Source organism: Papilio machaon, chromosome W (genome assembly GCF_912999745.1).
Source record: "Papilio machaon chromosome W, ilPapMach1.1, whole genome shotgun sequence".
Classification (NCBI taxonomy): Eukaryota; Metazoa; Arthropoda; class Insecta; order Lepidoptera; family Papilionidae; genus Papilio; species Papilio machaon.
Genome location: NC_060015.1, coordinates 9,876,362 through 9,903,756, shown reverse-complemented (window position 1 = coordinate 9,903,756; position 27,395 = coordinate 9,876,362). Strand labels below are relative to the sequence as shown.

The 27,395-nt window shown below is 38.3% G+C and overlaps 3 protein-coding genes and 1 pseudogene across 3 annotated transcripts; 3 read left to right on the top strand and 1 right to left on the bottom strand.

Annotated features, from left to right (window-relative positions):
* The first annotated feature begins 571 nt into the window (after positions 1–571).
* Positions 572–10,525, top strand: LOC123723137 (angiogenic factor with G patch and FHA domains 1-like). The gene is made up of 11 exons (XM_045685691.1): positions 572–890; positions 1,041–1,113; positions 1,191–1,477; positions 1,552–1,710; positions 1,792–1,836; positions 1,924–2,205; positions 2,688–2,709; positions 8,712–8,857; positions 9,506–9,634; positions 10,262–10,450; positions 10,520–10,525. The coding sequence occupies exons 1-11, from the start codon at positions 723–725 to the stop codon at positions 10,523–10,525; spliced, it is 1,506 nt and encodes a 501-aa protein (XP_045541647.1). The 5' UTR covers positions 572–722.
* A 999-nt stretch (positions 10,526–11,524) lies between these two features.
* Positions 11,525–17,445, top strand: LOC123723136 (annotated as a pseudogene).
* A 910-nt stretch (positions 17,446–18,355) lies between these two features.
* Positions 18,356–20,497, bottom strand: LOC123723270 (lipoma-preferred partner homolog). The gene has a single exon (XM_045685848.1). The coding sequence runs from the start codon at positions 20,246–20,248 to the stop codon at positions 18,848–18,850; it is 1,401 nt and encodes a 466-aa protein (XP_045541804.1). The 5' UTR covers positions 20,249–20,497; the 3' UTR covers positions 18,356–18,847.
* A 732-nt stretch (positions 20,498–21,229) lies between these two features.
* LOC106711170 (tRNA selenocysteine 1-associated protein 1) lies at positions 21,230–23,442 on the top strand. Its single transcript, XM_014503411.2, has 6 exons — positions 21,230–21,597; positions 21,721–21,852; positions 21,951–22,173; positions 22,261–22,478; positions 22,752–22,920; positions 23,306–23,442. Exons 1-6 carry the CDS (start codon positions 21,565–21,567, stop codon positions 23,416–23,418), a joined length of 888 nt encoding a protein of 295 aa, XP_014358897.2. The 5' UTR covers positions 21,230–21,564; the 3' UTR covers positions 23,419–23,442.
* The last annotated feature ends 3,953 nt before the right edge of the window (positions 23,443–27,395 follow it).

Below are 27,395 nucleotides of genomic sequence, written 5' to 3'. Positions count from 1 at the left end.
CCAAGACTAGCTAGACCAATCGAAGCTACAACTTATTTTTTTTTTGTTTCAATTATATATTTGGTTAATGTATGATGTACATATAGAATTTTAAAAAAATAAGCAAGCTATGTTTAAATTAATCCTGTTTAATTGGTAATTTGACATTTAGTGAAGATGAAAACTTGTAAGAGATGTTCACATATCTTTCAAAACGCGCCGGAGTAAGAATTAATGTAATTTTTAAATGGTAATGGTAAAAAGTGTAAAAAGACCTTATAATAAATAAATACTGATAAAATTTTTAGTGTTTAAATTAAATCAACAGTTAAAAAAATTAGGAACCAATATTTCTGATAAATTTTGTCTATAGTACATGACGTATTAACGAGCGTACACGCAGTATTGTGATCGTATTCAACTACATAGTAAATAAAAAATGCAAGACGAAGTGGTCAGTGAAGGAAGGTATGGGAAGGAAAGATATTGAAGTAAAATAATTTTTGACACGACGAATCGATATTACCGATCCATCGCATCGATTTCACGATTTAACGAACAATAAACCAAGTTTTCTTTAATAGACCATGGACTAAATCTATGTTTTATTGACTGACATTGACATTTCACACTGACATTTGTCGACTTGTCAAATATGAGACGAACTGAAATATTAATAATTTATAATTTAACTCAATAGTTTTTAATTACAATTGGAATTTATATTATAAAAACAAAAGAACATGGATACTAAAATACGCGCGATGAATAAAAGTTCACTTAAGCTTAGGAATCTACGATTAAGCTTAAAATACAGGCCTGAAATTTTAAAGCTAATTTTAAAAATGCGTCAATGTTTAAGGAAAAAGAATTCTATAATCACACGATTAAGAAAGCAACTAAATTTATTGGTACGTATAAATAGATAATTTGTTAAGTTATTCGTATCTACCAATATATATTTATAAATATGTTTTGTATGAAAACAGTGAAAAAATGTTTGACCATTATATTTTTATCGATAGTACTTTTATGACTAAATATTTACCTTAAAATTCCAGATTAATAGTGAAGTGAAATCATCTTTTGTGCAAACTGATAATACAATTCCTGAATTCAATAAAGGGAAGTCAGGTGATTACACATACATAACATGTTAAACAAAATAGTAAGTAAGTCATAACCCTTTCTTTTAAAACATTTTTTTCTAGATCCAACACCTGAAAATGACAATGATAAAATATTGTCCGATGTTAGTACACAGACTAGCAAACTTCAAATTAGTGATGATAATACAAAAGAAGATTTGAATTCTGAAGAAAACATAGAATCAAAAGTATCTGAATGGAAATTACAAGATGAAGAAGATGATAATGGGAAAAGTATAACAGAACAAGTGAAAGAAGTTGCACAATCTGCTTTAAATGAAAGTGGAATGGTATATGTAGAGTCAGCTGGAATGTACTATGATTACAAGACAGGGTACTATTATAATTCTGTGAGTTATTTGGAACATTAAATAAAATTTCTAATTGTTAATGAGATTTTGACAAACATATGTTTTTTTTTCAGGAGCTTGGCTTGTATTATCACACAGACACTGGCTGTTACTACTATTATTCTGATGAAAAGAAAAATTTCGTATTTCATTCATACCCTGATAGAAGTGCTGAAATTGAAAATGCTCCTTTATTAAAGCATGTATTAAAGAAAGCTAAAAAGCATAAAAAGGTATAATATTTTTACTATAAGAGATATGTTTGTCATGAATGGTAAATAGTAAATAATTAGTGTATTTTTTTTTCTTTTCAGGAAATGAGATCAAATATTGATAACCTGACGAAAAAATTCTCTCAGGTTTCACTCCAAGGCCCAACTGCCTTAGGTAAATAATTTGATCTGAAGTTATCTTCCAATACCAACATATGAAATGTTATATTACAGGACAAAGAAGATGAAGTCAGCAAGCCGAAAAGAAAGAAGATTTTGAGAAGAAAGAAGAAAGTGGACATTAATAAAGATGTTGAGAAATGTGAAACAAATACTGAAAATATAGAGAATGAAAACATGCAAGTTGATGGTTCTGCTGAAGATTCACAGAAAGAAGTTAAAGATAATGAATTAGAAGATGGTGAATGCAGTGAAACGGATTGTGAAGAGCTTAGTGAGGTTGAAGATGATGTAGAATCAATCATTAGTTCATCAACTGCTACTGATGATGATGGTAAATTAATGGTTTTTTAAAGTGATTGTTTATTAATAGTAAATTAGAATTATTGTAAATTGTAATGATTGATTCTATGAAAGTAAGTAAGTTAAGCTGTAGTGTGTTTAATGTGAAAATGAAGAACAGTTGCCGGAGTAAAAAAACATCTGATTTTATTTCTTTTGATATAAAAATTGTTAGAATTGGTAGACATTTTACTAATATTATAAACGTGAATATTTAGACGGATGGATGGATGGATGTTTGTTTGAAGGTATATCCAGAAAGGCAGCATGGATCTTAATGAAATTTGGCATAGATGTAGAACATAGTCTGTAAGGACACAGACTACTCATTGAGTTTTTTTTTAATTCCGCGCGGTTGGAGCCGCGGGCGACAGCTAGTATAACTATAATTTAACACAACTATTAGGAAACTTTTTACGTTCTTTTCTCTGTTACTGGAATAATGCAGTAATTGTAATATATTTAATTTGTTCGCAGACTCGGTAGCAAAGCATCATCCACCCTGTAGTTAGTTAGTTAGTAGTAGGGGCTCAGTTCTCCGCAACTCCACGACAAGCGCGTATTTTGCGTGAAGGCAGGCTGTGGGTTACTCCAGCCAGCCCAGCTCGCCAAAGAACCCCAGCAGTCCCTTAATGTTGCTGGTGATCTCTGGCGGCGACCTCGGCGGACCGAGGTATCTGTCCCTGTAGTCGGACACTGCCGGGCAGTGTTGTATAACGTGCAATGCTGTTTCTTCTTCCTCCATGCACGCCCTGCATAAAGGACTGTCTGTGATACCTAAGTTAAAAAGGTGTTTGTTAAAGTGGCCGTGACCTGTCAGGGCAGCCACAGCTACTCTGAGCTGTGGCTTACTTAATTTAAGTAGCATGTTTGTGATACGCTTATTAATTTTCGGCAGAACTTCTTTGGTCTGCCTGCATTCACTAATGCAATCCCAAAGCGCGCTGTGCTGGTCGTAGCTTCTGCTTGTTACCTGCGACCTTAAATATCCTAAAGGCAGGGGGACGATGGGTTCAGGGCCGATTGCTCGGCTACCGGAACCTTTGCGGGCCAGCTCGTCCGCTGCGTCGTTGCCTCTGGAGCCGCTGTGTCCTTTAATCCATCGAAGGTTGATATTGTTGACTGTTCCTAAATCATTCAGGATTAGGTGACACTCATGTATAAGGCCTGAGTTAACTGTGTAGCTGTTAAGTGCCTGGAGCACAGCCATGCTGTCGGTAAGTATGCAGATGTTTTCATCTTTTGCTTTCCTTGCAGCTATGGCGTGTGCTGCTAAGATTATACCCATGCATTCTGCTTGGAATATGGTACAGTACTGACCGAAGGATGTGTGTATTTTAATGTTCAGGTCTTCCGAGAATACTCCCGAACCTGAACCTTGGTCTGTCTTGGACCCATCTGTGTAGATCATCAGGTGGGTGTGGTTGTGCCTACCCGTGTCATTGTGTTTGGACTCAGTGAGGTGTATTTTGTATTTCTTGTCAAAGATGTACTGTTTGGGGATCAGGTCATGTTTGGCATCTACGATGGGCAGCGCTGCTGTGAGCGTGTCCAAAATAGACGTATGAGGGATCCTGTGTTGTCTCCATAGATTAAGTGTGCGCAGCCTTAGCGCCGTTGAGGTTGCTGTTTGTTGTATATGGATGTTTAAAGGTGTCAAATTTAGTAGGGCTTCCAAGGCAGTAGTGGGAGTCGTCCTCATACTGCCTGTTATCGCCATGCAAGCTAGTCTTTGACACCTTTGGAGTTTGTTGCACGCGGTAGTTTGTTTGCTTTTTGTCCACCAGACTACCGCTCCGTATGTGATGATTGGTCTTATAACCGACGTGTATAGCCATAGCACCGTTTTTGGTGAGAGCCCCCATCTTTTACCAATCATCTTTTTACATTGCCAGAAAGTTATGGTTGCCCTGTTTACCTTGCTTTCTAGGTGTTTGTTCCAATTTAATTTACTGTCTAATATCACGCCTAGGTATTTCACCTCAGTTGATATTTGAATTTTTGTGCCAAATAGCGAGGGGGGGTTATATTCACCGAGAACCCTTTTGTTGGTGAACATTACTATCTCGGTCTTTTTTGGGTTGACTGTTAATTCGAATTTATTACACCAGCGTTCTACAATTCGTAGCGCCGCTCGGGTGAGGTCGCAGGCGACACTAGCCGAGATAGTTGTGATCAGTATTGTTAGATCGTCGGCATATCCCACCGTGTAGTAATTATTCTTGTTTAGGATGCTAATTAGATCGTTAATGACTAGATTCCACAGCAACGGTGAGAGGACTCCCCCTTGGGGACACCCTCTCATAATTGTTACTATTTTAGAGTCATTAGTCCTTATGATCCTTTTACTTAACATCTGTGTGATCCATTGGCATATTGCGGAGTCAACTCCGTGATTTAGTAGGGCCTTTTCTATATATTTGAAGTTGGTTTTGTCAAAGGCTCCTTCTATGTCAATAAAGGAACCCATACAAAATGATTTATTATTCAACGCGTTCTCTATCTTGCTAACTACAAGATGGAGGGCCGAGTCGGTCGATTTGCCAACACTATATGCGTGTTGTAAAGGGTGTAGGGGGTTTTGCCTTAGGGCTACCTCCCTGATGTATCTTTCGATAAGTCTTTCCATCGTTTTTAAAATGAACGACGTTAGGCTTATCGGTCTGAAGGATTTGGCGTCGGTATAGTCGCCTTTGCCTGGTTTAGGTATGAAGGTGACTTTAACTTCTCGCCAACTTTTAGGCACGTATTTGCATGCTAGACAAGTTTGCATGAGTTTAACGAGCCTGTTATTTAGAAGGCGTTCCCCCCACTGGAGAAGGGCTGGGAAAACTCCATCCGGTCCAGCAGCTTTGAAGGGGTGAAAGCTATTGATGGCCCATTTGAGCCTGGATTCCGTGATAACCTGCTCGGCAAGTACCCAATCATGGGAGGTGGGTGAACTGACGTCCTCAGACCACTCTGTAGTTCTACTCAGTTTGCAGCCAGGGAAGTGTGCATTAAGTAGAGCTATTAGTGTTTCGTCTGATGAGGTTGTATAAGTATTGTCCGTGGTGCGTATAGTTTGAGGTTCTTCAAGTTGTTGGCTTGAAAGGACCTTCCTAACACGGTTTGCTTGAGCGCATTTGTCTATGTTGCTACAGAAGTTTCGCCACCCTGCGGTGCGGCGCTTTCTGATGCACTTTTTGTAGTCCGACTTTGCCTTTTTATAGGCGTCCCAGTCAGTGTCATACGAAGTGTTCATGGCTCTGTTTAGAGCTTTCCTAACCAGCTTCCTCTTTTTGTCCAGTTCTTTGCACCACCATGGTTGTTGACCCGGTTTTGGAGCATCGATCGATTTTTCTGGACAGGCTTCGTGGTAGCTGGTTATGATGCTCTCCAAAATACTATTAGCCTGTGTTTCTATGTACTCTTGTTCTGACCCCTTGAGAGGTGTGGTTGAGTCTAACTTTTTTAATTTTTCCGCTAGGGATTTAATGTACAAACTTTTGTTTGTCTTCCTAGGGTTCCTTTTAGGTTGCATGGTGGTTGTAATGTTAACGCAGAGAGTGAAACGTATCCACCTGTGGTCTGAGCATGACGCCTCTTTTGAGACATGCCATGCTTCAATTTTAGACGCAATATGGTCTGATGCTAAAGTGAGGTCAATGATAGTCCTGCACCTCCTCGTCACAAAGGTTGGTTCATTACCTATATTAAGAATGTTTAGGTTGGTGGTGAATAAGAAATCAACTAGATTTTTACCTCTTTCGTTGTTTTTGTCCATGCCCCACAGCTGATGATGGGCATTTGCATCGGTGCCGATGATCATTTCCAGGCCGGCTGATTCGCAGTAGTTGACCAGTCTGGCGAGGTTGGCCGGCGGTGGTTCGTCGGCCTCCGGCATGTAGGTGGAGGCGACTACAAATTCGCTTCCCTGCGTGTCTGTAACCTTTATGGCACAGTTGTCTCTGCAACAGAAATCCGTCAGCGGAAAGGCACGTATACATTTAGACGTTAGTATGCACGCCCTTGGCCGATCGTGACTTGTGAAGAGGTTAATCTTACCTGATAATTTAGAAAGTCCTAGAACTTTGTCCGCCCTAACCCACGGCTCTTGTATTAGGGCGACGGTGTTGGTGTGTGCCTCCAGCCACTTTCGTAGTTGAGCCGTGGCAGTCTCGCTGTGGTGGAGGTTGATTTGAAGGAATTGTGTGTGGTTACTCGACGAAGGGGACGGCATTTTGACGTTCCTTGATGTCTTTGCCTTCTTCGTCGAGATAGAGGCTCGCCAGCATTGCTTCAGCATCATCCCCGTCGGAGAGGGAGGCTCCCGATAGAGTACCGAGAGACTCCCCAGCCGCAGGGGAGGACACTTGTTGCAAGCCTGACGTGCCTGGTATGCTTTCCTGGGGATCTTGTGATGTTTGATCCCCTTTGTTTTGCTCTGCTGCAGAACTGTTGTTCGACGCATCGTCGGCGACTTTGTCATCGGTGTTTTGCTCCTGTTCTTGTGGAGTGGGCATGTCGGTTGGTTGTGCTGACGTGGAGGTCTGTGGAGTCTCGTAATACTTCCCTCCTTTGCCCAGGAATTTAAGGTAGCACTGATTTATAGTGCAGGCCAGTCGTCTGTTGTGAGCCAGGACGGTGGGGATCTGCGTTTCGGGGATGGTCACCTTGATGAACCAACCCTCCGCTTGTTTTTCACCATCCAGGAACTGCCATTCTTTAATGTCTATCCAGCGATTTTGTCTGTAGAGCAAGCGCCCTATGTCTCGTGTATCAGTAAGAATGTCGAACTGATCTGGAACGAACATGCCACATCGTACGCGTCGTGGGAGGTCAGCCTGTGGTTTGACGACCAGCTGGTTTCCTTGGCACATTTGGGGGTCCGCTGCAATCCCCTTCAGCCAATTAAGTGTCAGCTGGTCCTCGCAGGTGACCCTGATGGCTCCTTCGACGTATGTAGGTCTGGTGACGAAAACCGGCATTTGGTCACTACTTCCGCCTTCTGGCTTCCATGCGACCTTGACCATGGCTTGCGTCATGTTTCTTATAAAGGTATTGGCTATCTCCCTGGTTAGGTTGCCAGATCGTGCGCAGGTAACCGCTACTTTTAGGTCGGAGGATACTGCGTCACTGTAGCTGATAGCTGTTGTTCTGGAAGGTCTCTCCACCTTCTGTTTTTTATGGTCTCCTCTCGGCGACGTTGAACTGTTCAAAGCTCTTTTTTCGGCTCGGGTTTCCTTACCAGGTCGCTGAGGCGCCTTTCCTTTCACAGGAGCCTTTCCCTTGCCAGAGATAGTGGTTGGCTCTGGAGGTCTACGACCTGTACCAGTTGCACATTGGCCACTAGGTCCGGCTTGGGGCGACACCTGATCTGGGATTGGCGACTCTGTAACCCTAGGTAGTTCACCCTTCTGTGCCTTGAGTTGAGCTGCTCTGTACCGTTGGAGCTTGGTAGGCCGCTTCCATTTCTTTGGCTTGCCAGCAGGTTCCTCTCCGGTGGTTCCGGTCTTGGTTGGCTCCAGATTACGCTTCGGTGCTTTGTCCTTAGCTCGTCTGGAGACTACCTGCCAGGCAGCTGATAGGTCGTCATCGATTCTTTGCGGTGGCGAGGGCGGCGCCATAACAGGTGCCGCTTCGTTATTCTGCGCATCCGCTGATGTTGTAGGTGTTGGATTGGCCGAGGCTTTGCCGCTACCTTTGGATGTTGTTGCTGAGCTTTTGCTCGGACCTGCTTTTACAGGTTGGCTTGTGGAGGCGTGGAATGAACCAGTCGCCTTTGGTTTGTTTTGAGTTGGCCTTGATTTATCCATAGCCTGTCTTAAAAGGTTTCATTTCCCCAGCTTCCCACCCTCCATGGAGCCCGCACCTTTGGGAACGCCCTACTCATATAATAAAATTTTCAGGCGTTAGGACTACTGGGGAAGTATAGGGGGGCAGGGCTGGCTCACAGTGCGACATCAGGGACTCGATCCGGTTGGCAGTCGGGTTGAAAAACGCCCGACTTGACCTTTGCGCAACCTTCACTTGCCCCGTCAGCATGACCTTCACCGCCGCTAGGTGCCCCGAGACAACCTAACGGACCCCACCCTCCTCGCCTGCGGCCCTCTGACGGGACGCGTGGCCATTTCCCTACCCGTGGCTAGCGTGTAGGGCTACCGTTTTGCCTGAAATCCGGACCAAAGGGGGAGTGTTGCCTTACGCCACTTATAAACCCATATGACGCTCGGCTCAGCCCCCCAGGACTCCTTCATCCCTGCGTACGGCGCTCGACTGCGCAGGTCCTAGCGCAGGTGGGTTTGGATAGACCGCCGGTTAAACCCACAGTCACCGACAGCACTTCGAGTGGTTCTCTTAGCCGTAGCTAGAGAGTAGGTAATGGTACCAGTCTCTAACCACGTTGCCCGGGGGAGCACCGGAGCAGAGAGCATCAATCCATTTGGGGTGTTACGTCCGCGTGGATGGATGCTTTCTACTCACGCGAGGAGGTGGAACACACTAATGCCCCCCCTAACCACCCTGTATGCGCATAATAGTGCGGGAAACTAATGTAGAGAAATTGAAAATTGGCAGTTTGTTTGTTATTACAAAAGATGGTGGCTCAATAGGCAGAGAGGGTGAACAACATGCAATTGTAATCAAAGATAATAATGTATCAAGGGTAAGTTGAACTTTATATTTTAAATTAACAGACAAAATAGCTTAGCTTGTACAGATAGACATTGGTTAATGGATACAGTTTATTTTGGATAAGCGAGTAATATCTATAAGCGAGAATTATTGTCCGTACCCAACAGATGTACTGCATAAGTGAGAAAATATCGCGGTCCCTTGGACTTTCGCTTATCCAGGTTTTACTGTATTTCGAAACCGTTTAAGTCGTTTTCCCGACAATCTTGATAATAATTTACTACATTTTGTTACACATGTATAAATCCATCCATAATTCAAAAGGTCAATCCACATGTTTTGAACAATATCAAATTAATTTTATTCCCACTTAGAGGTGACTTAACACATTTAATATTCAACAAAATTTAATTGTTTTTCTAAAAAAAAACATTGTTATTTACGACGGACTGTTAATTACAGAAAAGGTTGCCTTTTACAAGAATGACTTGTTCATTTTTTATCACTCAAGATGATTTGGCGTCACATTTTCTTTAGTTTTATTTACTTACCAAATTTATGATAAAAAGAACCAAAGTAATTGATAGCCTAAACCTAAAGAAATATATGGGAATTATTTATATTTTAAAAGTATTTTTTTTTATTATTTTTGATTGTAACAGTGCTTTTCTCTCACCAGAAACATTTAGATATAAGATACAATTTTGAGAGAAAGCATTATATGGCAACGGACTTGGGCTCCAAAAATGGAACAATATTGAACGGGAATCGAATGTCGGAAAGTCAAGATATTAGCATACCAATGGAGGTAAGAAAAAGTACTCAATAATTTTTTTTTATCTATTACTTTTTACTAAAATTAAGTGGATCCCCCCTATGGCTCTACTAAAGTATTGTTTACAGAAAAAAATATATATAAATAACTAGCAGTCGCCAACGACTCCGTTTGCGGGAAATTAAAAAAAAAAACTTAATTAGTAACCAATATGTTTTTTCAGACTATGTTCTAAATCTGTGTCAAATTTCACTGAGATATATTTAGCCATTCAAGAGATACCTAGTAATAAACATCCATCCATCTGTCTAAACTTTTGCATTTATAAAGGTCATTTGTCATTGCATTTATAAGTGACTAGCTGTCGCCCGCGATTCCGTCCGCGTGGAACTAAAAGAAAAACTTTATAAGTAGGCTATGTGTTCTTCCAGACTATGTTCTAAATCTGTGCAACATTTCATCAAGATCCGTTGAGCCGTTCGGGAGATACGTTTAAATAAACATTCATCCATCCATTCATCCATTTAAACATTCGCATTTATAATATTAGTATGATTTAAAGGTATTTTTTGTCGCAAAAATATGATTTACCCTTTGTTCGTTTTAGTGTGTTTAGTTCTAATGTTTAATTTTTTTTGCACATGAACCAAAAATTAACAGAAAATCGACTTTATAGCTGAAGACAAAGATCGTAAAGTGGCTTACACGCGTACCTGCAGTGTACAAAAACAGCACCAGCTGGAGCTGGCGCGGCTGAAGAACAAGTACTCGAAGCCGCCGCTGGCCATAGAGAGCGAGGCGTACAACGATCGTGCGCAGGCGCGTCGCGATACTGTCGGCTATCAACTCGTAAGTTAACTAATTTGAACAGTATGTCAATCACGAACAACCCATTGACTGTTACCTATAACCATGTAGGCTTGATACGAAATTACATCTCACACTTCTTGGTATTGGTTTCAATTTCACAATGGAATGGAAACTAACCTAAAACCTAAAAATATAACCTCAATCAGAATATATGTTTTTAGATTCGGTTAGAAAAAAGATGTCGTTTATTTTTATTTTTTTTATATTAAAAATCTAGCGCTCGACCACGATCCCACCCTATGATGTGATGATGTGGTCTAAAGATGGTACGCGCTAGCTTTGTAAATGCCTATTCACTCTACTCTTGAAAGCCCCCCACGTTGTACTTGTACGGAAAATCTGACGCCGGCAACTTATTCCAATCCTTAGCAGTGCGCACAAAGAACGATGATTCAAACCTTTTCGTTCGAACGCGTGGCACGTCTACTACATAAGGATGGATTCCAGCCGTATGTCTGAACGTCCGATGGTAGAATGGTGATGGTGGAATTATATCTTAGACTCTATGAACTGTCCGAAGTTAATATTCGTCGAAATTTCGACGCCCAGTAACTGCAGACTGTCGGTAAATTCGAGGGACACATTCTGGAACGTCGGAGCTAAGGTGAACTCGCTCTTTTGGCGGTGAATACACACGCTTGTGTTTTGGCGGCGTTGAATCGCACAAGATTGGCCTAGCCCCAAGATGAGACTGCCTCGAGTGTGCGATTAGTGCACTGTACCATGGCCTCGCGTTCAGACTGTACTTGATCCCGACTGGTCCGACCTACCGGTAGATATCTCTCTATAACTGTGCTGTCATCTGCATACCCAAAGATACCGGGAATGAGCAGGTCGTTAATATGGAGCAGGAAAAGAGTTGCAGAGAGAACGGAACCCTGAGGAACGCCAGCATTAGTCGCCATAGTGTCAGACGAAGAACCGTCGACAACGACGCGGAGCGATCGCTAACTCAGGAAGTCCTTTATCCACTCGATCGGACAAGGGGATATATCGTAGGCTGGAAGCTTGCTAATTAGGCTGCTGTGCCAAACCCTGTCAAAAGCCTTTGAGATGTCGAGAGAGACAGCAATGGCCTCCCGGTTCCTTTCTAGTTCCTCGCCTATTAGGTGAGTGGCGTACACTAGAAGGTCTCCTGTCGACTGATTTCGGCGAAATCCGTATTGTCGGTCGCTGAGATCATTCTGTTCTAGGTACGCGATGAGGCGAGAGTTCAATACACGTTCTATAATCTTACAGAGTATAGAAGTGATTGAGATGGGTCGATAATTTGCAGGGTCGGCACGACTGCCTTTTTAGACACGGGCTGCACATTAGCCAACTTCCAGGATTTAGGCACTTTTCCAGCTTTGAACGAGAGGTGACAAACGTGTCAAAATTGGAGACAACTCGGCCGCGCACATCTTAAGAACAGTAGCTGGTATTCCATCCGGTCCACTGGCTTTGTTCACGTCTAGACTACGCAATACTTTTAAACGCTCTTTCTGCCTAATGCGGATTTCCGACATAATCGTCTCGCAGCAGGGGATGGAGGGTGGTTGAGCATTGCCGGAGTCCTGCCGCGAATTATTGGCAAAGAGGGTTGCAAATAGGTTCCTTTCTCTTTTGCCGTGTGAGCTAGTGTATCATCGGGTTTTACGGTGATACGGCTAGCGGTGATAGCAAGGGCCTACAGTAGTTGGCCTTTACCGCTTTAGCTAGGGACCAAAAAGCTCTACTATCACAGGGTTGCCTGGAGAGCTTTGCGCCAATTGATGTGACTCAGGCGAGCCTTCTGCAAAATCCTTTTGTAAGACTTGGCGGCTTGGTTATAGGCTCTCTTCCTATCAGCTAAATTCGGTAATTTATGCTGTCGAGCCTCAGACCATGCAAGATACGCAGAATGTTTGCGTTTTTCAGCTGCCGCGCATTAGGCGTTAAGCCACTGCCGAGCTTTGCCTCCAATGGGGACGTCTTATTTGTTTTGTTTCTTGTTTGTTTCGGTTTTACTCAAAAACTTTTTTTTTTAATTTTACTAATACTAAGCTCCTTCAACCAGTGATTTATCTATGCTAAATATATTTTATCTATCTAATAAAGCAAATCCGGAATCGATTAAGTTAGGTTCTAGTTGAATAACTTAATAGAAAACTTTAATTTAAAGTGTTATAATAAATCGAATAAGATCTCTTCTAAGAATCTGTTGTTTATGAGAAATGTTTTGTAAATAGTTCTTGCTAATCAAATATTGAAACAATGCGACCGCATCCGGCGTACTGGAGCGGCTCTTACACAAAACAATTAGCCATTCTCACGACTAATTAAAACTTTTTACAAATTCAAATCCTCGCACATGTACCTTTTTCATTAAATATTAATAAAAAACTTACTTATTAAATTTATAAATGACTAACTATCGCCCGCGATTCCGTCCGCACGGAATAAAAAAAAGTACTAAGTAGCATATGTGTTCTTCCAGATTATGTTCTACGTCTGTGCCATATTTCATCAAGATCCGTTCAGCCGTTCCAGAGATACCTCCAAACAAACATCTATCCATCCATCCATCCATCCATCTAAACATTCGCATTTATAATATTAGTAAGATTATTTTTTTAATGTTTGATATATTTTTCAGATGTATTTTAGTTAATTGTATCACATTTGTTTCTGTCAGGTACATAACATCAGAGAACAAAGGATTCAAACTGTTAGAGAAGATGGGTTGGTCGAAGGGCGAAGGTCTCGGGAAGGACAATCAAGGTGATAAGGAGCCAGTGAGTATATTTTAGCCATACATTTTGTTCCGAGGTAAAATTGTTTATTATCCAACAAAGGAAAGAAGAATTAAACAATGAATAATATCACCATTTGGCTCTTGACGTGACTAATTAGTTAAGACTGGGGAATTTATTTTAACCTCACCGTGAAATTGCTTATTTCTAAAATGGCAATCTGCAAACATATGCTATATTGATGTTAAATGAGAACTACCATACTAAAGGTTAGTTAAATTATTTCATCTTGTTAATTATTATTACAGTGAAGACTTTATACTCCTTTCTAAGAATATTGTGCAAGATCATCAATGAGAAATTTGACACAGTTAAAGTTTATGTGGTGAAAAAGTGCATATAACTATTTTCAATCAAAAATTATGAAAAAATTATAATCTATATATATAAAAGAAAGTTGTGTTAGTTACGCCATTTATAACTCAAGAACGGCTGAATCGATTTGACTGAAAATTGGTGGGCAGGTAGCTTAGAACCAGGAATAGGACATAGGATAATTTTTACCCCGTTTTCTTTTTTTTTTTTTTTTATTCCGCGCGGACGGAGTCGCGGGTAAAAGCTAGTTATCAATAAAATATATTTTGAACAATGGTTGAATTTCAAACCAATGGCGACCACTAGTTATTACACTATAAGCAGTTGAAGTTTTTCACAATGTATATTCATTCAATTGTTAGCTCCATTAGCTCAATTTTGAAGAGTTTTAAAAATCTTTTTTTATTTTATGTTCAAGGTGTATATTTTCCTAATGTGTTTTAGTGTTTGCTCTGACAGCATCAATTGCGTCAGTAGTATGGGGCAGTATTACATACATCTATAGCATTATATTATTATCTAATGATACATTTCAATGGAAATCATTGTTATTAAAACTAATGTGGCATTTTGGTATGTTGATCGGTAGAATTGCAGGCATTTTACTGTTTTCAATTGTTATTGGTATGTGGACATTATTACCATTGGGTGAGTTTCTTTCGTCAATTCATTCTTGTAAAATGTTTATTTCCTTGAATTTAAATATCTATAGTAGGGTATTATTTATACTGAGTATATATTTTTTCAGTTTTACATTGGGCTGCTATGACTTTTTGGATTGTTATACAGAAAACAACTTTTTGTCCTAACAAACTTGAAGAGACATTGTACAATGCAGTCATGGGATTTGTCTATTGTTTCTCATTCATAAATTTACGAGAAGGTCAGACACGGTACAGGCTTATGATGTTTTATACATTCATGGTCACTCAAAACTTTGGCAGTTTGTTTCTATATGTGCTAATAACAGATACTGAGAAACAAAAAAAACCTTGGTCGATTGCTGCTACTATTTGTATAATTGCGGGTACTATTTTCGGTAAGTTCTTTGACAGCTCTTCTTTTTTTTTTAATTTAAATCAATGTTACATCAAGGACGTTATTTCTTGTCTTACTGTTCTGTTAGTCTTTCATTGTTATTGCCTAATAAATTTAAACCTTTGCCTTTGTATATTTCTATCGTTAATTTTCGGCTCGGGTGTTAACTGTTAATCAAAGACTTTTTCTATTTCAGGTATGTTTGCAATGGTATTGTATTATAGATACTTTCATTCTAAAGGGCCAATCACATGGAAATATGCGGAGCCTGATATTGAACTGAATAACAAAGCTTCTCAGACTGGCAAGTAAGCCCAGTTCATTGTGTCATGTCAGGTCATTTAAAAGTACGAATAAAGATAAAACTACAGACACGCCAAGGTAATTATAATTTTCTGTTATTAAATTCTGTACGTTCATTTTATACCGTTCATTTAGTATTATTGTTTTATACATTATATTGGTGAGAAGCAAATGTCATTCTTTTCTGATAAAAAGATGGTAGACTTATAACAAATGTATTGTAACTTTATTTATAGCAAAGATCCTACAATAACAGAAAAAGTTTCCCAAATTGAAAGTGAGCATGCAGATAAGAAATTCTTGCTCGATCATTGGATCGCTAGATCTGGATCTCCGACATTCACGTCCGCGCCTGTAGGCAACGTCAGCACCGATGCTTCTAGTATTGAAATATATTCAATAGAGAATACTCCACCCAGTCTACTGCCACAAAACGGGACAATTCGATAAAATCGAGCAAATTACCTCAAAAATAAATAAAAAGAAGATTATCGCCCCACCAACAGAACTTACTTTAAAAGTACCCTCCGTAGAGAATATAGAGAATTCAATTGATGAAATTACCTCCATATTCTTTACACTTAATTTGCAAAAACGAAGAGGAATCTGTTCTTCAGATGAATTACGTAATGAATTAACTAATTTAAATTTAGAAGCTTGTAACATTGTCAACGAAGAATTTGCTAAAACAATAAAAACTGATCATAGTTCCGAGATAAGCCACGACACTGATGGCTCTAATAAAAAAACCTCGTCAGATTCTATAGATATGGATTTGGATTTAAGTTTCAGCGATATCAACAGTTCTGATATAAATACGTTTAATGAAAATATTGTGCAGAAATTATGTTTAAGTGCATTAAAAAATATAAAAGTAGGTAATCAAGATGCCGATATCGAGAACATTCAAAGAATAGCTCTTGATATACTCAAGGAAATGTATGCTAAGAAAGATAAGAAGAAAAACGGTATAAGCACTGAGTTATTAAACTCTAAACAACGTGATCTTGACACACCAACTGAAATTCTGTCAGTACATGATTATGAAAATATTTGTGCAGTAAACATAGCAAGAGAAGCGTGGGGCTTGCGATCTTGGAATGGTTACTGTGATATTGAGAATTGGCTTCACGATGGTAGCGTAGTTAGGGACAGGAGCAGAGATACATTAACATCTGGTAGTTCTGAAATCAGCAGTTGTATTTCACAAGATTTGAAGAACGCCATATTATCAGCGCCGCCATTTCCTAAAAAGGCTCACACGTATTCAAATGTATTCGTAAAGTTCGATAGGAGTTCTCAAGAAGATTATGCCAATTCTGTGGTTTGCCATTCAAATGATGAAACTTTCCTGGCTAAGCCTTGTATGATAGACAATGTTAAGGATCCGAATCATTTGGAGCCTATTCTTGAAGAGCTTGAGGACTTGGGTGACATTGATCCAGCTTGCAAAAAACGACTCAATTCAGAAAGTTCACTCGTGGCGACAATAGATGAAATACGTAAAGCAACAGTTACTAATTCGCCTAGAAATCTATATCATAGACGTGAACAATTTTTAGATTCGCCGCCATTTAATTCTCCTTCAAAAATTGAAAGTAATCTGAAAAGGGCCCTCTGGAAAGAACCTTCCAAATTTAACTCTAGTAACATAATGGAGTCGTTACCTGAAAAAGAAAATATTTTGGATGTCTTTCATGGATCCAAATTTGATATAAATAAAAAGGATCAAAACGTTTCTTCATCATCATCGTCCCTAAATTCACAAGTATCATATAATAAAAGTACCGCACGACGGCAAAAGTCTAATATATCCAAAACCAAATCTCATGCGAAAAATAATAATAACAGATCCGAGCATCAAGATTTGTCAAGTAAAAACGTTGACTTTTTATGGCAAATGGTTTCTGAAAATTCTCTACCACTCAGTTCAAATGAGGATTTGAGCTTAAGTCGTAAAACGCCTTCGCTGCAATCTCTGATACATAAAGATGCTTCTTCATCGTTTGTTAATACGTCGACTAGTAAAATTTCAAACAACAAAAAACTACACGTAATAGACCGCGGAGAAAATTTTCCCTTTTAAGGGAAAGATTTGAACCTAGGTTAAATCTACATTCAGATGAAGAAATTCTTTACAATTCAGACAACACATTACACCAGTCTGATAATTGTATACTAAAGAATCAACTGGACGTTAGAAGTGAACATTTGAGAAGTGAAGATGTAACTTCAACCGATAAAAGACCTAATTTTCATGTATCTGAATCGAAATCTGTATCTGGTACAAATATTTATGATTTATCCTCAAAACAGATAAAGGAGAAAAGATCTCTGTTTATGAAACAGGTGTTAAGCCCACCAAAGTTTAACACCAAAATAAAACATAAAGCATAAATATTAAAATTAATCAAGTTTTTATGAAAATGTATAATTTACCAAGTTTAATGGTTGTGGACTTAAAATGTGTATTTAGTTGTTATATTATTTGCCAAAATTTTGCCAAACTGTGACTGAATAATTACTGTACCTTTAAGACATTCATAACATTATATTCTCCTGATACTGATTGTAATTTGACATGATAAGAATATGGATTGATTTAAAAGACTGCCATTAATATTGAGAAAGTACTTATTGAAAATGGATCTGCGTGGAATGGAATCTCATGAAACGGATGTATTATTTTTATGTTCCTAGATTTACTATAATTTAACTAGTACTTAATATGTTGATTACTATAAAGTCATGTAAACATGGATCTCATGAAGAGTGTAGTCATTTTTATACTGCTATCGAAAGATGTTTCTTTTTTTTTCTAAAATACAGATGTGACTATATCCATACACAATTAATACGTAATCATGACCAATATGTCTACTATATAAGATACATAATTTTTATGTTTTACCGAAGTTTACCGGGTGATATAACTAGTCGTGAAATATTTGAAAGTATAATGAAGCAGTATAAAAAAGGTTTAAAATCTCTACTTTCCCATAAATTCCCATTCCATTTAATATTAAAATGCTATAACTGTGATGTAAGTGCCTTTCTATATAATATACCTCTGCCAGTATTGTAATTTTTAGCTTTGCTATTTTGTATATACGACGTAAAAAAATAAAGACGTGTGTAATCGTAAGATTACTTTTTTTTAATCGCATTTTCCAGCATATCAACCATATCGGTATTTTATCAGTAATTGTATTATGATCTGTTATACAAATACTGCCAATCCTTTCTTTTAATAGGAAACCTTCTGTTCCACTGTGTCAGTATCACATAAAATAGAAGCCTACATTTGTTATTGAGTGCTCAGAGTAATTTTTATCCTTTACAACCAATTAATCAATTTATACTTTTCTATAGTCCGTTGAGAAGAAAAATAAAGTGCTGTTTGATATAAATATTTATTAAATAATAAATTAACACAACAGCCATGTTTTTATTCTACATAGACAAATGTAAGGCTCTTAAACTATCGCATTCATAATGCATTTAAAAATTTTTTGTAAATTAATCACATATTATAGTTGCCATTTTGGGATTTGAATAGTTGATTAATGCTTTTCATATTATCTCAGTATTTCAAGAACACAAAAAGCTAAATTTCCAAGTTACTTTATAGGAACAATTATTGTCTTCACAGTATTTTTTATTAATATGGCTTGATTCAATACTAAATTTGTATATAATGTAAATATCTCAAAAAATAATGTCTTATTATCTATAAATCTATACTTTATGTATAAGCAAAGCATTAAGTATATTGTTACTTGTAAATAAATATCTCTTACACTACAATGTGAATAATATGCATATAACAATAAATATGATAAAGAAAATCCTCCCCAAGAAAAATTAGTCATCAAAGTCATAAAGCATATAATGTCTTCTTATCTGTAAATGTCATAAGTAGTTAAAAGCTAATTGTGATATGCATTTAAAGATCAGTAGTCATTACTTTAGTAAGATGACGAATGCGATGAGCATTGCATGTTTTGCATAAAATTTGCCCATCGAGAGGATAGCAGCCATGGCCCTTGGCCTCAGAAGACAACATCAGACCACAGTCCTCGCATCGGTAGCAACGAACATGGAAACTGCGATCTAATGCGACAACTCGCACAGTCTCCTCCTCTCCCTCCTCTGGCATGATTGGTAATTCACAAACACAGCAACGAGGAGCAAACTTCAATTGATAATCTTCAATGCAATGGATCTGATTAGTGGCATCAACTGTAAATGGTATTCCATCAAGGCTTTTACCACACACTACACATGTAAAACATGTGGGATGGTATGGTTTTCCAGTAGCTCTTAGAATTCTATCAAGAATTGGTTTGTTGCAAACAGAACATTTTTCCAATGTCTCATAGTAATCTGCTTCACAGTATGGCTTGCCTTCAACAGCATAAAATGGCTTTCCTTGTAAATTAGTATTGCATTGATGGCAACAAAAGCATTTCACATGATACATATTCCCCATTGCTGTGCATCCAGAACTTTCACCGACCACTTTCTCATCACACTTGATGCATATACCAAAAATATCCAAATCTTGACTATCAGAAATAGATTGTACAAGGAGATTAGTCAGTGCATCAACTTCTTCTTCTTTTGGTAAAGGTGATTTAGTTTTGGATATAGTCATGTTAGCGGTTCTTCCTTGACCATTTCCTTGAGTGTGTAGGTTTATAGGCTCATATAGTGATTCATATGTAGAAGCCTGGGACACTCCATATTCTGGATATTCATTTTGATATATAGGAGGGTAAGATGGTCTCTCCTGGTTATAATTAAGATTAGGTGTTGCTCTCATTAATTCACTGTAGTTAGAACTCACTGGAGATGGTGGAGGTAAATACTCTTCTGTGTTATTCTCAAAAGCAGGTGTTGTATACAAAATAGGTTTTGTTAAATGAGGGGGTGGTAGTGGCGGCGGAGGGGGAGGCAGTGGTTTGTTCAGAGTGCTTGTATATCCAGGGACATTACTATAAGTGGGTATATTGCTTTTCACTTGTGCGGTTGCCTTGTAGGGAGACTGAAGATTGGGCTGATGATTCACGTTTGCGTAATCTTTATTCGGCGGCTTCACATTAGAGGAAAATATGTTACTGTATGTTGACGCATTATTATTTAAAACAGGTGAGATCTTTGTGGAATAAGAAGGTTCACGCAGTGTATTCACTACGGCGCTGTGTGGAACTTGTGGTTGCGCCTTCTTTTTTGGCGGCACAGCTGGTGGTACCTTCTTTACTCTTCCGGGAGTATTGTTGTCTTTACTCATTTGTAAATCAGCCAATTGCCTATCTAAGGCATCGATATTGTCTAATCTTGACATGTTTTAATATTTAGGATACTTTAACATTTAACAACACTACCCTTATTTAAATAACTTTAACAAGAAACACTAACTGAACTTAATCGAAACAAAGAAATGTAAAGAGTAAATATACCACTCGTAACTATCAAATACTACAAATTATAAAATACACAGTCACAGTACACACTGCACTGCATTCTGCATGTCAATGTCATTACAGTTACAACATTCCATATGCTATGTAGAGCCGTAACCTCACCTCGTAACGAATATTGCAAGGTTGTATTAAATCGATATTTGCAATTCAAAATAAGTATGACGTGTGTAAGATTTTATAACCCTATTTTTATTGTTTAATTTTCCGTTAAGAAATCATCTCAAAATATGAAATAAGTAATTCTTAGGGTTGTGTAATGATTTACACAACCCTAAGAATTCAATTCACGGTGACGGTTGGTTCAAATTCATAGCCAGAGCTGATGCTCTGGCTATGAATTTGAACCGTCTCAACAGCTGACATAGGTTTGAATCGTTGAGCTGCGGCTCAACAACTAAATTGTCATCTCACGGCTCAACGCGATGTAACATTGCAGAGAGACCACTCATGCGTTCGCGGCTCATGGGTTTTTAAAGCAGACCGCGCGCTTTACATCTCATACAGCCCGGTGACTATACTATTAATATAAATCACAATATGTACAAATCACAACTCTATGAAATTACAAATTGTACTAAGCTGCTTTTGCTATGAAGTCCAAATCGATTCATTTCCTTCAATCAATGTTTTAAAGTAGCTCACCAAACTATGAAGCTAAAATTGATAGATGTCAATTGTGCCAATTAAATTGGCCCTCCTACAGCACTTCTATTCTAAAAAATGTGAGGTCTTCTCTTACTCATAATATTTTTAATTATCGTTTCTCGATTTCAACAAGGAATAACCAACAACACTATTATAACAAATCACTAGCAGTAGCCACCCCAGTCATGTCAAAAATTATTGTACTCTTTGGTATACATTTTGAAATTTACATTTGTTTTGACATCTGACTGTAAGGATAATGGTCTTAATTTAATTTCAATGATTTGAAAAAATCTCAATTGTAATACTCTAATCAAATCATTTTGATTCTCGTCAACTGATAAACCAAGACTGTTTTATGTGAATAAATCTTTCACATTGTTGTGTAAAGTATTAGACACCATAGGAACCTGAGTCTTTGTGTCAAGTGGTGAACAGGAAAAAATTACTAAAGTTGTGTAATTGCCTATACATTTACTACGGCTTTTATTTTTGATTTTCAAAAATATTTGTTAAATTTCAATTAAAGCAGATGGCAATGCAGTGCCAACTATGGATGGGCAGTGTAAGTAAAATTGAGGATGTTAATAACTAACCATACAAATTTCTCATTTGTTCCCACCCAAAATTTTTATCTGAGTGTACTACGATAATATTTGTTTTATTAAAATTATGTTTTTTCTTGTAGTTAGAGCCCAATATGAGGGTAAGTTTTATTATGGCAGCCTTTCATAGGATGGGACAAAGGCCATTAGCAGTCAAAGTTATGAGAAATAAGTTTACCGGTGAACCTGCCGGTTATGCATTTGTACACTTTCAGGTAGTTATTACTTATTAAACATGTGATTCATTTTTTATACTATTTTGTTGCCTTGCTTTAGGAGCATTTTTTTTAAACAAACAAATGTATACTTACAGACAGATGAGGAAGCAATTGACGCCATGCACAAGCTTAATGGTAAACCTATACCAGGTACATTTCCAGTGGTAAGGTTTCGGTTAAATACAGCATCTAGGGAGGCACGATCAAACCTACAGCAAGAAAGAGAGTTGTGGGTTGGGGATCTAAGTCCTGATGTTGATGACTATTCTTTGTACAGAGTATTTGCATCTAAGTACTCATCAATTAAAACTGCAAAAGGTAACAATCATTACACTAATAGGTTTATCATGAACTAATGACAATGTATTCACTGGTTCTGCTCATAAATAATCTTTGATCTTTCAGTAATTTTGGATGGCACTGGATATACAAAGGGTTATGGTTTTGTTAGATTTGGTAATGAAGAGGAGCAACGTAATGCACTATATGCAATGAATGGTTATACTGGACTTGGCACTAAACCTCTTAAGATATGCACAGCTGTTCCTAAACCTAAAGGAGCAACAACAACTCAGAATTCAACTGCATCTGTTTCATCAAACACTGCATATAATAGTGGATCAGTAAGATTTTTAATGTTCTACATATCTATAATATTTTAAAAAAATGTTTTATACAATTTATGTACCTCATATGATTGTTTCAAGATGCATGAGGCGAGGTTTATAGTTGTAGTCAAGAGTTAGCTTGAATGACAAATAACATAATGAGGGTGATATGATAATTAACAGATGCATATCTAAACAAAAAAAATTACAATAAATCTAATGGAGTTATTTTAATGTTGTCTTTTTTAAATTAATGATTTGGGTTTCACACCATTACTTTTATTTTAGCAAGATTATAATCAATATTACAATCCATCGGCCTACTGGCAAAATTACTCTGCTTGGTCGGGTTACTATGGGCAAGGTGACCAGAGTACTGTGGCGGGGACCACACCTGTTGCTGAGCCAGTGCAAGCCGCTGTTGTCAAGGCACAGAATGATGAGTTGGCTCTAGTTGGTAAGTGACTTGATAGTAATTTACTTAAGATTATACAAACTAATGTCTATCAAAACTTTTTGTGATTTAATGTTAGCAGATTTTATTAATTTACTATTATCTTCCAATATTTTCCAAACCGCTACGACTTAGGGTCCTTCAAGAAGCAAGTGTATCACAGTCTCTCGATTCCTCTGGTATTGCAGATGTTCATGGGTGTGGATGAACACATTGGTGTTCCCGCTGCTCGTTTGCCCACTTCTCTTACAAAGAAAAAAATTCTTGTACCATTGTAATAGTATGGTTTATGACAATAGTCGAATGGCGGGATTTGAACCCTCGACCACGTGACCGGAAAAATAAAAATATTTTCCAGTAAAACAATGCAATATTTTAAATATTACAGAGCACAAGAAGACAATAGACATAGATCAGATGAACCAAGAATTCCTAGAACCAGAATTGTCTCTTTGGGATGCTTTGGAATCATCACAGTGGTTCCCAAATGAAGTGATTTAAGCACATTAGTTGATTAAATACAATGAGAACTTTTTTATTTCTGTTTAATTTTGACCTTGATAATTTCGCATAGATTTATTAGATAACTAATGCGGAGCACGAAAGATTATGTGTGCGGGATTAACATAGGCTTATTTATAATAAAATATCCTACTAAACTTTTGCGGCAGCGTCTTTTACTAAAGCAACGCGGGCCTTAGGCGATGCTAATGTGGAGTGTCGAGTGAGATAACAGTAGTCGCCTGCCTCGTCCTTTAAAAATTCATTCACTCTTCACTCTTGGTCTTCTGGAGATTGCAGCTACCTTTATTTTCTATATATGTTTTCTAAACATAACGTGATTAAATGATATTATGAAAGCATCTTCAATCAACAATACATGTACTGTACTGTCGTACAGTCGTAGTGCAGCTGCCCAAACGCCGACGCCGGTAACTCGATTCAAAAGCGGAAAGTTAAATGTCACTAATAGCTTCTATGGTTTATCTCGGACATACACCGCGACACGAGACTTTTTATACCTGGATATAATTTTATGATGCCCCCGCTTCGAAAAATATTAGAAATACTCGAAATAGGCTCTCTGTGGAACTCCTCCTTTGTCTCTAAAACTATATAAAATTGCATCCAAATAAATTTAACATTTCTCTTAGCTGACGTCAGGTGTTGTAATTGTTCTGTATCAGAGTTGCGGAACAATCACCGCCCGCACCGCATCGCGCCCTTTGCCTCGCTCGTCGCCGCCGCCGATGTTTATAATTATAATAATAGGCATTCGCCGCCCATTCATAAATAAGTGACTCGTCTCTATGACAGCTAATTAAATGATATTCATTAGGCCCGTTTGTGTTTTAGATTTGTAGCTTCACAAATAGACCGAGTCGATTTGTCAGCGTCTTTGTTTTATAAATGAAATGAAATTAACTTATCTATTATATATAGCTAATTAACTTTTTGAGACGTTTAATTTCTACGTTTGACGTTAGTGTAGTTATATATAGTAGTGTTAAGTTGACAGTAGGTAAGGTCTAGCGGCTGCCGGATGACCTGGTAGACGGAGTCTGGGCAGACGTTGCCCCAGAATGACACACGCGGCGGGCGGCAAGTGGCAGGAATGTGGATAAGTTGCGATTTTGAGCAAAGCAATAAATTGACGGAGCTAATCGGGGTCGTAATGAGGAAGTCGCCCCCTTTCGCCGCGGGAGGGGAATTGCCGGGACTTTTTTCTTCAGATCTATTATATTACATTCTACACACGTACCTACATGTGAACTTGCATGTGTGCAGTCTTATTGCACTTGTTACAAGACAGATCCGATTATCCGGCTGCATATATCTTTACTCGTGCTTTACCCACTTCACACTGTGATATAAGTGACGCTGCGTGCACGCGCCCAGTACGCGCGGCGGACGGGACTAAATACGGCGAGCTGCCCTGAGTGATGACTCCCTGAGTATTATGTCTACAGTACTTATTTCGGAATGTTCACAGCAATCATTCAAGAGACGCTACATATACCCAACTAGCTATATCACCAACATTAAAACTTTACTTTTCACGGTTTCTTCATCTATACAAAAATGTGTTTGAAATCGAGTAGTAGTGCTATATTCATATATTCAGTATTGTCGTAGAAACTAAAATGAGATCCGACTTATTAAAATTTATTCCCAAGAAAAGCGAGCACATGTGCAGTCGTCGAACATCTCCGAATGTCATATTCAGTCATCTAAATGCATGGGAAATACTAAGATATGTAAATAGTGACGGAGATACGAGGGAAGGGAGAGTACGCCCCCCTCCGGGCATGGCTGCGTGTTGCGGCGCGGGGGCGGGCGCGGCAGTCAGCAGCGCGGGCGGGCCGGGCGATCGGCGCTGGCCGGTGGAAGTGTGAACCATGCAAAAGTTTTTTATTCATTTACTTATTGATCCCCTTCATTTAATAAAATTCAAACTTTTGTAAGTGTTGCTTGGAATCCTATTCAAATCTTAGATCAAGAGTGCGCAAGCGCATGCGACGCTACGCTAGAAAAGTTATGCCGCGACCACGAAACTAGCGGGAGCGGCGAAGTATATCGTACCGCTCGTCGCTAAATTCGTGCCCACGGCCTTACAATTCTCTGCGATTGTCAATGCATCCGCTACTACCGGCCCCCCGCCGCCTGCACACAACGATCTTACCTCATCGTAAATATTTTTTTCGTAAATAATATTTTACCGGGATGCGGTTAAATGCGGCAGTGGAGCGGCGGGCAGAGTAGCGGACGCAACACGGCTGCCATTGACGAGATGCTCTTTTCACTTTATATATTAGCTTCAACAGATATTAATTAAATGTCCTTTTTAACTCTGTGGTATTTGTGGTGTGGTGGAAGGTGAGAGATGTGGTGATGTGAGGGTGTGAGGTAGCGAAATGATGCGACCGTTATTCACAACACAATTTATTCTCACTCGTACACACCAATAAATATTTAGAAGGAGAGTACAACACAGAGAAGAAAAGTAAAAGTAACAGGAGAAAGATAAATATCACTGTTCGAGAAACAAAGTACGGGTTTGAGAAATCGTAAGCGGCGTGGTATATCGCGGCACTGTAAAAACTCCACTGAAGTCCGGTGCGTGTGCAAAACCGGTCAGTGACCCCCGCTCAGCTGTGCGTTGCAATTTTGAAATTGCCAATCAGAGGTCAATAATTTTAGTTGTCACGCGCGACGTCGACCACTCATCAAGCACCTCTATTTATGTGTGTGTGTGTGTGTGTATGGTATGTGTGTTATGTAAGTGTGTGTATGTATGACTGGAGTGTTTTTTGGAAATATGTAGAAGGTCACCTACAAAGACAAGACATTATTTATTCCTTAGCTCGTAACCGATCGGTTGCATAAGTTTTTGTGAGAGTCAAGAGGTTTAGTAGATATTTAAAGTTTAATTCATAGTACCACCACTTTATAGTTTATAGTCACCACTAGTTTAATTAACCTAAAACATAAACAAAACACAATAATAAAAAAGAAACTACTCGGAATGGAATTACAAACACTTCTTTGTTTCACATTGTACTATTTTTCGCCAACAGTATACAAATATTTGACTCTTTTTCAGACATTTCAAAGTTGTTATTACTTAGACATATGAGAACACACACAGGTGAAAAATCATACTCATATCATTTGTGTGGGTATAAATGTACTCAATAGGCCAATTTAAATCTACAATTTAGAACACACACAGGTGAGTCAAAAGCAGTTTAAAAAAACATATGAGACCACACACAGGTGTAAAAACGTACTCATGTCACTTGTGTGAGTAAAAATGTACGCAAAAGGGAAATTTAAAATTACATTTAAGAATCCACACAAGTCAAAAACCAAATATACTCATGTCACTTTTGTGAATACAAATGTACGCAAAAGGGCACTTTAAAATAAAATTTAGAACACACACAGGTGAAACTTCATACTCATGTTACTTGTGTGAATACAAATGTATAGGCCAATTTAAATCTACAATTTGGAACACACACAGGTGAAAAATCATACTCATATCATTTGTGTGGGTATAAATGTACTCAATAGGCCAATTTAAATCTACAATTTAGAACACACACAGGTGAGTCAAAAGCAGTTTAAAAAAACATATGAGACCACACACAGGTGTAAAAACGTACTCATGTCACTTGTGTGAGTAAAAATGTACGCAAAAGGGAAATTTAAAATTACATTTAAGAATCCACACAAGTGAAAAACCAAATATACTCATGTCACTTTTGTGAATACAAATGTACGCAAAAGGGCACTTTAAAATAAAATTTAGAACACACACAGGTGAAACTTCATACTCATGTTACTTGTGTGAATACAAATGTATAGGCCAATTTAAATCTACAATTTAGAACACACACAGGTGAGTCAAAAGCAGTTTAAAAAAACATATGAGACCACACACAGGTGTAAAAACGTACTCATGTCACTTGTGT